The following is a 12,500-nucleotide window of genomic DNA, read 5'->3' on the forward strand; positions in this document are numbered from 1 at the left end:
CACCACACTACCACACACACACACACACACGAGATGATGCCAACCGATCGACTTTTAGTAGCATCAAGTGACGGCGAGGCTCGGGTCTCATTGATATAGTTGTATTTTACACATCGCGATCGCGACGTGCAGGAGCACATGTTTGTGTTTCGATCGACAGACCGAAAGGATAAACATGCATTTTTGTGCCATGTGGATCATGTGGATCAACCTACCTGGTGGGCTGATTTGTTAGTTCGGCTGCTGACGGCTCTTGCGTGCATTCACGTTGCACTGGCTAGTGGCTGAAACAGGTTGGTTTGCTGCTTTGGGAAACTTCATCGTAGAGGATGTGAACAAGATCGCTCGCTTTGGTCCCGCAAATGAACTGAACGAGACACTTTTCCATGGAGATCCGGAGGTTGTCATGTTGAAAGGTGTCGCAGCATGCATTACCAGAAGTCAAGTGTTGTTTTTTTTCCTCGATCGTCGAATCTTTGTCTTTTTGTGAAGGTCATTTCTAAATTCTGACCCGGATTTAACTCCCGTTGGAGTCGGACAGAAGCATACAGGTCACTATTGTTATTGTGTGTGAGACGAAATAGTTTTTGTTGTCTTTATATGCACGTAGTAAACAATGCTAAAGTGGCCTTAACCTAAATCTATAGGCTAAGTAACCTATATTAGTTGTTCTTATACCATATTTGAGGAGCATGGATAATGCTACACTGTCTTACTCTTACCCTATGTCACACTCTCCATTGATCTCTCTTTTCAGGTGTGTGTGTGTGTGTGTGTGTGTGTGTGTGTGTGTGTGTGTGTGTGTGTGATCGGAGGTGTTACTAAGGACGCCCCAAAAGATGGACTCCCAGTGTAACGGTGCCAGGCCACCCGAGGGCGGCGATCTAGTGCTTGACACCCGACCTCCACCAGCCAAACTGGCTCGGCTGGAACAGAACGGCGGAGGGCCCCTAATCCATGAGAGGAGCAGGCAGGGGAGTCCAGGGGCCAAAACCCCAGTTCCTCCGGCCCAGAAACCCACTTCACCGAGGCCACTGAGCAAGAGCTGGCATAAGAGAGGTACGCCCAGTCAGAGAGAAAGAGAATCAGGGAGATGGTTATCAGTGTTATCAGTTCCAGAGTTCCATCTGATACCAGGAAGTCGATTAAACAGATAAGGCATATAGTTACTCTTTCCTGTTAGTCGATTCATCAGCCAATCTACTGGAGTGTGGTCACTTTACTGGAACTGTATTTTCATGATAATGCAAGATTATGGGGAAATTCCATGTACTGTCCATCTCTGACACTGTGACCACAGTCACACGTTATCTGTGTCGTGATTGGCCGCACTGTCTGTCCGTCAAACCCGCAGGGAGCCTGCTGCCCGTGTTCTGTGTGGTGGAGCACCGGGAGAGCCCGGCGGAGAGGGAGAGGAAGGAGGAGCACGCCGAGTTTGTGTTGGTCAGGAGGGATCTGCTGTTCAACCAGCTGATAGAGATGGCCCTACTATCCCTGGGTTACTCGCACAGCTCTGCCGCACAAGCCAAAGGTATACGCACGCACGCACGCACGCACGCACGCACACACACACACACACACACACACACACCCACACACACACACACACACACACACACACCGAATATTATGGATACATAGTAAACATTTTTGTTCATGTATCCATTTGTAACTCCAAATGGACCCATAAGGGTCTATCCACAAGTGGATGAATCAACACTGAGGATTTTACTGTGTATGTGCAGTGCGCGCTCGCACACACAAAAAACACGCACATACGGTGCGTAAATGTAATATGGATGCATGCGCGGACAAAATGCGAGTACAAACGGGTACTATATACACAGGCAAAGTGCAGGTACAGACACATTATGCTCACGTAATCACATATAGGTGTGTTGAAGAGCCTCTCAGCGCCTGAATATTTATTACCTTCTATCCGCACATCGGTCTACTGTAGCTGCACTAACTTATATCTTCCTCTGTATAATTACCATCACTCTATTCCTATGTCTGCACTGCCTTGCAAATTGAGTGCGCTCAGTATTCTTTATGAGCACGCTGCCTTGCCAATGTGAGTGTGTGTTCAGTATATATACAGCTGTTACCTACATCTAGCATATCATTTATCACAACTACTACTGGCACATTAGACCCACGCACATCGGTGCTCGCTTCTCACCAGTAAGTATCGTATATTTTATCAGCGTCGCCTAACGTCTAAATATTAGAGGCGTGAAATTTATGTCTGTGGTCTAGTTTTACTCTGCTGTCTAAAAGTGTGTGCCTGCAATGTCCCGTTGCACGACTGCAAGTCCTGTGCATCCAGGTGTTTTGCCTGCAGTCCTGAGTTAAAGGACTTATTTTCTATCAATTACACACCCTGTGAAGCCTTGAATTCATGGAGATTGTTTTGTTTTTGTTGCATTCCTAAGCCAATAATTTGATGACCAGCCGACAGGAGACTCAAAGTGTCTTATACTGAGTGCCCTCTTGACCGATGACCCGGTTATCAAATTATTGGCCTTTAAGCCTGATTTATATTGAAGGTGTATGATGGCGTTGCAAGAACCGATCTCCAAGCTAACAACGCATATTGTCGGCAAGCGTCACAGAGCGACACTACAGTGCCATATACAAAGTGATACCGCTACATATTCTCACTCATGTCGTAGTATAGTGACAAGTTGGTCAAAATGTTACCATGCGTCACCTGTTTGACGCAATAGGAATTCCCGAGTTGTGCCGTTTTTCAACGCTCCCGCTAGTCCCACCAACACTCTGCCCACACAGGAATGTGGAAGTGCCGTTCTCACTCCCAACTCGTAATAGGTTGATAACGCCTCCGCTGAAAACATTTAAAACAAGGCAGGCGGACTTGAGCCCCATGATACACCCCCGAACGAGCTGTTGGGCGAGCGAGTGGCCGCGCCGGGCCGTGCGAGGGCAGAGAATCGTAAATCATCTACCCTCGTCAACATGTGACGCAACAGGACATCAATGTCTGATGCAGGGGAGTTCAGCGCGACAAATGGGTGCCGCATGGTCAAAACCTGTCCCAACTTGTCACCAGTTTGACACAATGGTTGTGAGAATGCGTTGGATATGTCTTTTGCAGGTCTGATCCAGGTGGGCAGGTGGAACCCAGTGCCTCTGTCCAGTGTGACAGACGCTCCTGATGCTACTGTTGCAGACATGCTGCAAGATGTTCACCATGTAACCACGTTAAAGATACAGTTGCACAGGTACGTGCCTCACCTGAGACATTATTGCCATCATATGTCACCTAATTGCCATATTTCCCCTTTGGGGGGATTAGAAAAGCTGAATGATATTTCAATTAGTGCTTCCCAAACGAGGTACTCAGGGACCTGCCCGGTACTTTTGTTTTTCTATCCTACCAGGTAGTTAATTGAATTTACCTTCCCAGGTGTCTCAGGTGTCTAGATAACAAGGACATCAGAAGAATGTTATGCAAGTTGAACTTTTTTAACTTGTATGCTAAACTCATAGAGTTAATTTAACACTTGAGGATTTTGTGGTGTAGGATAGAGACTAGCAGTACTAGGGGTTATGATGACCAGATTTGGTAGCCACTGTTAAATCATAGTCATTATAGTCAAGTCATTTGTCACCCTAACCTACAAACCACCCACTCCAAAAACAATTCTGATGCTCTTGTCAGTTTGTGATGAGATATTCCATTCTGCTGTTCTGAATGTTTTTTGTAGTGCATAAGAACAAGCACGTTGATAAAACTGGCATGTTTAGCCCAGTGATGACTCACTTTATATTAGTGCTGACCATTTTCCAAAACATGTCTTGGTTTTGATTTCGGAATTAGCCACTGGATTCGGTTAATTTCAGTATGGTATGAAAATCAACTTCAATGACTTGCTTACATTAAAGTAATACAATGCAGGTCCACAAATAACGATTTTTAGCAGCCTATGCTGGTCATTACCGTCACTGCAGGCCGTTCGTTTATTCCTGCGTTACCCAGAATTCCATTTGTTTTCACCAGAAGACGGAAGCGTTTCAAAAAGCGTTCTTTTAATTGTTTTATACTATCTGTGGATCGTTTCTCTTAGCCAGTGGAGCTTTAGTTACCGTGAGCTGTGTTTTCTTTTTCTGTTGTTTTTCGATCTTCAAATCCTACAATCTCTTAAAAACAGCGTGAGATTCCTTTTTGTTATAGTTCCTGGCCAAACAGGAAACCAGTGCATTTCCGTTTCCGTTTTCCGGCCGGATGAGTCATTTTCGCGGGAAAGGCTCACCGAGCCACCTTTTCAATATAAATTATAATAGAAAAGGCTTTCGGGGGTGAAATTCATGGAGTGGGTGTTGTGAAACATTTGCCACTCACAAAAGATATACAATTTAACTTTAGTTTTGTTGAAAAAGTTACCTAGTATTACTTTAAATATAACTTATACCTATAATTGTTGTAAATTGAAATTTATGAAAATTCTAAATGTACATACCTTATGAGTTATGGCCAACATTGACTGAATAATTCAGGTTAGTTCCATAATATTTTAATAATTTTGTACAAAATGTAAACAAATGGCCCGGACGGTTGGCGTAACCGTCTGGGCACCTATGCTGGTAATCCAGCCTGACAGCGTGTCGCAGGTTCGACTCCCGACCCCGACAGCCTTTGCTGCATGTCACTCCCCATCTCTCCCAATTTCCTGTCAGCCTAACTGTCCTATCAATAAAGGCATAGCCTCGATCTCCAGGCTTTTATTGTTTAGTTTTGCTAAAAAATAAAAGCCTGGCCCAGCGCGTCGGTGTACTCGGTATGAGGAAGTGTTTCATTTCCCAACCAACCAGAGTGCAGTGGGCGTCGCTCGTAATGTTGTGTTAACGGAGCGGGGGTTGACGGACAGATCGGTGAACCAATGGGATCAGGCGCAATCTCTCGCCGGCTCTATACACCCTCCCCTCTATACACGAAATCAGGAGCGTTGGGGCAGTCTAATAAAGGCATGAAAGCCAAAAATAAATCTTTAAAAAAAATTTAAACAAATCTCAATCTAATGAATTAAAAGTAATTAATGGGAATTGGTCTGTGGTCTGTTATGCCAGGATGGTATTTAGGGAACAAAAGATAAAGCAATTTAGCAATATAGTATCATGTTTAATTTAGCAATATAGCATCAGAGAATGTAGAGAGATCAGAAGCCATGAGTAGAGAGGGGAGGAGATGCAACACAGGTCTTGAGTGAGTTCACAATTACCTGGTCACTCAGCACATTTACTGGTTCACAAATTGATTTGAAAATGAAAGTGCTATGATCCCAACCTCTCAAAAATAGTCAGTTATTAAAGTCATGTAAGAGCTGTAAGTGGTCTGTCTGTCTGTCTGTCTGTCTGTCTGTCTGTCTGTCTGTCTGTCTGTCTGTCTGTCTGTCTGTCTGTTTGTCTCACTGACTGGCTGTCTCACTGTCTGTCTGTCTGTCTAGCTGCCCCAAGCTGGAGGACCTCCCTGCAGAGCAGTGGAGTCACTCCACAGTGAGAAACGCTCTCAAGGAGCTGCTCAAGGACATGAACCAGAGTTCCTTGGCCAAGGAATGCCCTCTGTCACAGGTACAGTACAACACACGCACACGCACATGCACACACACACACACACACACACACACACACACACACACACACACACACACACACACACACACACACACACACACACACATACCGCATGCATGCAGGCACACATCCTCACACAGACATTATACATGCCCATGCTTGCTTGTGCACACACACACACACACACACACACACACACACACACACACACACACACACACACACACACACACACACACACACACACACACACACACACACAGCACACACAGCACACATAAACAAACATACATGCACATATATGAATAAATTCATAAATACTATATGAATACATTTCACATACTCAGCTGAGAGAGAGAATAAATAGCCTTTAAAAGTGTCTGGATAAATAGTCTGTGCTTCCAATTCTGTTTGAGTGTCTGTCTGTGTGTCCGCGTGTCCCTCAGTCCGTTCCTCTGTCTGTCCATCCGTGCATGCATGCGTGCGTGCGACCGCGACCGCGACCGCGCGCGCGCGTGTGTGTGTGTGTGTGTGTGTGTGTGTGTGTGTGTGTGCGTGTGCGTGTGCGTGTGCGTGTGCGTGTGCGTGTGTGTGTGTGTGTGTGTGTGTGTGTGTGGCATATGGCATAAGTGTGTGGTCCATTATCTAGATAGGAAGTGCAGATTGTAGAGGTAGATAAGCTGTGGGGCAGAGCAGAGAGAGAGAGAAAGATAAGGAAAGAGATGGTTATCTCTTAAAGAGGTCGACTGGCCTGCCTTGCCTTCCATGTGCCTCAGGTCTTATCCTCAATGCTGTCAGCCCGTCTGTCGTTCTGGCTGTCTGTTTGTCTATTTGTCTGTAGTTTTGTGTCTGTCTATTAGTTTGTCAGCATTGCCTATCCTCTTTTTTTTCTGTCAGTTACTGTATGTGTCTCCCTTTATTAAACAAGAGAAATCGGTACCCAGGTTTTTAAATGGTACCCCATTCTGAATCTGAATCCAGAACACTATTGGCAAGCTTGAGAAATATGAAAGGAAACCGCTACGACGCGTGGCACTCCTGCGGCAATCAAACATTAAACAATTGGCTGTGGAGTTTTACCGACAAACTATGCTAACATACAGGGCTCCAGTAGAGCAACATTAGTGCAGTTTCTGTTTGAAACACGCTCACTCGTACAGTGACACATGCAGGCAAACACAAGCTGTGGCTGCACAAGTAATTCTAGATAAGGCGTGCGATATTTGGTACTTTCCTCTCTCAGAATAATAATCAAAATGGTCTATCTGTGGTTTTGCCTGAGGGCACATAGGACATCTGCAGCTTGATAAATCGCCTACTATCTCTCTCCTTAGATTCCTTCACTCTCTCTCTCTTTTTCTCTGCTGTTTTAATATCTGATACAACCCATCTCTCCTCCCCCATCTTTCTCTCTCTCTCTCTCTCTCTCTCTCTCTCTCTCTCTCTCTCTCTCTCTCTCTCTCTCTCTCTCTCTCTACTCTCCCTTATTTCTCTCTTTTTTTTACTAGCCTCTCTCTCTCTCGCTCTCTCTTTCCCCACTCTTGTTTGTGAGAAGCAGATTAAAATAAATATGAGAAGATGAAAGGTGTAATCAGATGTACAGATTGCACAGGATGGTCTTAAGGGAAAGGTGTGTGTGTGTGTGTGTGTGTGTGTGTGTGTGTGTGTGTGTGTGTGTGTGTGTGTGTGTGTGTGTGTGTGTGTGTGTGTGTGTGTGTGTGTGTGTGTGTGATAGAGCGAGAGAGAGTTCAATAAACTACTCCCTGGCTACCCCTAGTCTTTAGTTTGTCTGCACACACACACACACACACACACACACACACACACACACACACACACACACACACACACACACACACACACACACACACACACACACACACACACACACACACTCACTCACTCACTCACGCATGCACACACTGACTCTCACGCACAAACACATGCTGCCATGCTCATCTGTCTTTATTATCCCATTTACCTGAGGGTCTTTTTAATAACACACATCTGAGTTCATTAATATCAGACTTGTGAACAGCTGAGACGCCCAGGCAGCCAGTAGCAGCCACTTGGAGAGCGTAATGAATTTCCTTTGTCTTTTCTCCCGCTGCTATAGAGCATGATCTCCTCCATTGTGAACAGCACTTACTATGCAAACGTCTCAGCCACCAAGTGTCAGGAGTTTGGCCGGTGGTACAAGCAGTTCAAGAACCAAAGGACCAAAGGATTCAAGGGTGAGGGGATTTCTGTCTTTGGAGTCGTACCACTCGGTGTGGAGAGTTACAACAATGTAACTATACTGTAGGTCAGAGACATAGGCGATGAAACTTAATATCTTTAATTGATATAATAGTGCAATTTGGTGGTCAAAGGTCAAGGTCCAGGGGTGTACAAGCTTGTACTGTAGATAGGCTACTTTCGGTTATTATTTTAAGATCGGAGCATTTGAAGTGGTCAAACTAGAAATATGTGCAGATGCATCTTCCATAAAATCCTAATGGTCTGGGGTATTTCATAAAAGCAAATGTTAATGCCTCAATCTGTGATTTCTTCACCTGATCGGCAGCATGTAGAACAGCAGGAACAAAATTAATAAAACCTGTCTTAATTGTTTAGGAAACAGCGCTAGTGCGTGGGGGGGCTCCTTTCACACTGTTTCCCAAATCGCTTCCCAATTTCTTATTTATTTTTGCTTTAATCCATGTTGATGGTGCCGGGGAAAAGTTCCTGCCCACCCAGCCATCCCACAGGCCGTGTTTACGGGAGGGAAAGCTGTGGCTCGGAGGGTAATCTGTGTCTCTACGCTAGCGACTACAGATCGGTCAGGGCGCCTGTTCAGCAGGGAGTGGAACTGTGAAGGATAGCGTGGTCCTCCACATGCGCTACGCCTTCCCAGGTAAACTCATCACTGTCAGGTAAAAAGGAGCGGCCGGCGATTCAAGTGCATTGGACGAGAGACACTTGACCAACTGTAAGGGTTGGCAGTGACAAAAACTACACGAGGGGGAAATTGGGACAAAAGGGGGGGGGGGAAACGTGGGGGGACTAAAAAAGTAATGGTCAGGAATTATTGAACACGTTGTTATGCATAACTACTGAACTATTCATTGTATTAGGATGAGACTGACTATTACGTTTCCTAGACCTAGATGACGTTAGATAATGATGAAAATTGATGAAGGTTGGCATTTCACAGCTGTGCACACACTGCACACTTCTAGGTTACCCTTGTTTGTGTAGTGAAGGGGCTCTATTTGGTTTATTAATTAATCTATTAAGTGGATCACAACAACACTGTCTCTGCAAAATGTCTGAATAACAGGTCTGTTTATAGCTTCATGTTTGTCTGTTTTCTCTCCCTCACCCTTCACCCGTCTTCTAACTTCTCACCATACCTAAAGACTTTGACAGTTTCCCTGACCAACCCACTCCAATCACCATTGGCCAGCAGCCGGCCGACAGGCAGAGCCCGCCCCTGCTGTTCCCTCACGGGGGAGTCGCCAGCATATGTGGGCGTGGCACCCTTGGTCTCCGCCCACATGCAATGGTCGCCGCACCCCTGAGTCCACAACTGGTGAGCCAGCAGCTGGTGATGGCTCAGTTTCTCAACCAGCAGTACGCCGTTAGCCGCATGCTCGCCGGACAGGCTCTCTCACCCGTCCCGCAGCAGTACCTCAACCACCCCCCGATGGGGCGGCCTCCCGCCATGTTCCTCTCAAAGGGCCCTGACACCCCGCAGGCCCCGCCCCAGCAGGTCCAGGATGGTCCCGGCACGGGCCCCGGAGCTGGGGGGTCTCACGGCCAGCTGTCCGCCGGTTCCGGTGGAGGCGCGTCCGACGTGTCCACCGAGATCTACCAAAACGTGAGGGAGGAGCTGAAGAGGGCGGGCATCTCACAGGCTGTGTTCGCCCGCGTGGCCTTCAACAGGACCCAGGTACGAATGGGAGGATGAGAAGGAGGGGAAGGGAGGTGGAGGAAGGGAGAGCGAGTGATAGATGGTGGTGTGGTGAGACCTGAGATACATCCACTTCCTGTTGATTGCATTTTGGAAATGTGTTTGCCGATTTTGGGGTCGTTTCAGTTTGCTTCATGAGTGTGTGTTGGTTGGCACATTTGTGTGGCCTTTTTTTGCCGCAGTGCCCCCCTCCCTCTGTGCATACGTGTAAGTGTGTGTGTGTGTGTGTGTGCGCTTGCGTGCGTGTGTGTGCGCGTGAGCGGGTGTTTATGTGTGTTTATGTGTGTGTGTGTGTGTGTGTGTGTGTGTGTGTGTGTGTGTGTGTGTGTGTGTGTGTGTGTGTGTGTGTGTGTGTGTGTGTGTGTGTGCTTGCGCGCGTGCGAGCATGCGTGCGTGCGTGAGCGCGCGCGCGCGTGTGTGGTGTATGTGTGTGTGTGTGTGTGTGTGTGTGTGTGTGTGTGTGTGTGTGTGTGCGCGTGCGTGCGTGTGCACCCCAGCTCTCTGCAGCACGGGGCCAGTGCCAGCAGTGGAACAGCTGCTGGGCCAACTAATCATTCCTCCTTAGAGAGATGCTGTCTCCCTTTCTACCTCTCCCTCTATCTCGCTGTCCCTCCATCTTTCACCACCTCTCGTCTCTGGCAGCCCTACTAGCCTTTTAAACACCACCGTGCATCCATCTTTTTTTTTATCGCTCCCTCTCACTGTCCATCAGTATCAACCATCATTTCTCATCTAAATCTCTCTCTCTAGTCTACTATCACCTCCCCTGGTAACGTCTAAAGGGCCTGTTTATATTTGGTTGCACACCGAAAATAGCCGATCTATAAGCTCTCAACGCGCCGCAAATGCGGCGCGTTGTGAGCTTATAGATCGGCTATTGTCGGTGCACGCCACCGGTTCGCATCTAAGTATAAATCACCCGTGACCGCATCCATGCTTAGCAGTGCGTAGGGTACACGCCACAGAAACCCACACAAAAAGAGGCTCAGAAGAAGATGGGGCTAAGCCCATTGTTATTATTATTACAGTCATTATCATCTTCATCATAATCAGTAGATCCACTTATCATCCACCCCCATGTTCCTCCGTTGCCAGCACAGAGGTGCTCTGATGCCAGCCGGACCGGGCGCGATGCCAAGACGCCGGCTAAAAGCGGGAGAAGCATTTGTCAATTGACGATGCATATGAAAACCTCAATCCATTTGGAAAAGAGCGATGCGGATGTGAAGAATTATAATGTTCTGATTTGAATAAAAATGTGCATTATTTTTTGCTTTGTTTTTTTGTTCGTTTTTTCCCGTCTTCTCGTGCTGCTGTTTCTCTACCGGTGTGGAGTGGAATCTGAACTTTTTCTCGAGAAAAGCACCCAAAAACCTCTAGTCTAGATGATGTTTGAAGGCTCGTCTGCATAGACAAGACACACCCAGGGTAATGATGGGTGTACGGGTGTGAGTAATCGTCTTTAATAGCAGTGCTTTGGAGACTGACTCTTAAGTTCTAATCTACTGTTGTCTCTACTGTAGATGTGAAATGCTGACCTGCAGAGGCTTGTCACTTGGATTTGCAATGAGATCTAATGACAGTTATGAGGAACTTTCACCTAATGCCACTGTGGATATAAGAAACTCAGCATTTGCATTTCCACTCCTGTACTCTCAGGATTGGGCGATACATGTATGCACAAAATTAAATATCACAATATCTTTTACCAAATACCTTAATTTTGATATTGTGACCATAACACCGTGCTGTGACGTTAGTATGACATTTCTAAATGTTTTGTTAAAAAAATCTAAATATTTTAACAGTATTAAACATGGATAAAGTAATTAAAACATACTGTAATGTTACAATATTCCAGTATGCAAAATCTCAGACGATATCTAGTCTCAATATAGTGATATTATCAATTAAATATTGATATATTTCCCCAGCCCTAGTACGCTTATGTAAACACAGGCATGTTGTCATTATTTTCCATTATAGCATTATGGTTGATGAAAAGTCTATAACCATTGACATGAGATGTGTAATCAATCATCATAGGCATTTGAATATCATTTTTAACATTATCCCACACCAGAGAGAGATATTAAATGGTGCAGCAATCAATGCTGAATAGAGGTCAATCAATCAATCAAGATTGATTTAAAGGCATCTATATATGTCAGTATCATAAGATAATTACTGTAAGACCTTCAAAATGCTGAATTCTGCATCTGTCTACGCCCTGTAGACCTATTACTCATGCTTTACTGCGACTGTTACTGCTGTTGAATCCAGTGTATGACACATGACACATCTCATGTGACTGCCTCCCTGTACGGTGAGTGGGATCTCTCACAACGTGTGTGTGTGTGTGTGTGTGTGTGTGTGTACCAGGGCCTGCTGTCGGAGATTCTACGCAAGGAAGAGGACCCCAAACACGCCTCCCAGTCCTTACTGGTCAACCTGAGAGCCATGCACATCTTCCTCCAGTTGCCAGAGGCAGAGCGAGATCGCATCTATCAGGAAGAGAGAGAGAGGAGCCTCTCTGGTACCACACCTATCAACAACAACAACAACAACAACAACAACACCAACAACATCTCACCAAGACACACACAGGTTAGAAACACACACTGTGTGTTTACACGTAAGAACCCAGTCTTATAAACTTCTAACCACTTAAACCAATAAAGTAAACATGTTTATTGGATTGATGAATGGCCCAAACTACACAGTTTACCGAGAGAACACCCATCTGACGACTTTGTCAGCGGTCTGAAAGATGAAATTATTAAATTAGATTATTAGATTAATTAACTCTGCAGCCGCACTGAGGCACTCCAAATTAGATTAGATAAGAATTCGTAGATTAATAAGAATGATACTATATATTCAGTCTGATGGGGAAGAGCCTGCCCTCCTCGCGGTGTTTAGTCCAATGAGGAAAGAGGAATGGTGAAAC

The 12,500-nt window shown here is 45.8% G+C and overlaps 1 protein-coding gene across 1 annotated transcript in view; it reads left to right on the forward strand.

Moving 5' to 3' along the window:
• Positions 1-815: 815 nt before the first annotated feature.
• satb1a (SATB homeobox 1a) overlaps positions 816-12,500 on the forward strand; it is a 19,869-nt gene continuing 8,184 nt past the window's right edge. Inside the window, exons 1-7 of the mRNA XM_080442205.1 lie at positions 816-1,059; positions 1,355-1,531; positions 3,119-3,245; positions 5,469-5,592; positions 7,712-7,829; positions 8,997-9,529; positions 11,933-12,157. Coding sequence (XP_080298331.1) covers positions 840-1,059; positions 1,355-1,531; positions 3,119-3,245; positions 5,469-5,592; positions 7,712-7,829; positions 8,997-9,529; positions 11,933-12,157 — 1,524 coding nt within the window. The 5' untranslated portion in view covers positions 816-839. The remainder of the gene's footprint in view (positions 1,060-1,354; positions 1,532-3,118; positions 3,246-5,468; positions 5,593-7,711; positions 7,830-8,996; positions 9,530-11,932; positions 12,158-12,500) is intronic.

The sequence above is a fragment of the Gymnoscopelus braueri genome (genome assembly GCF_963280865.1).
Source record: "Gymnoscopelus braueri genome assembly, chromosome: 11".
Taxonomy (NCBI): Eukaryota; Metazoa; Chordata; class Actinopteri; order Myctophiformes; family Myctophidae; genus Gymnoscopelus; species Gymnoscopelus braueri.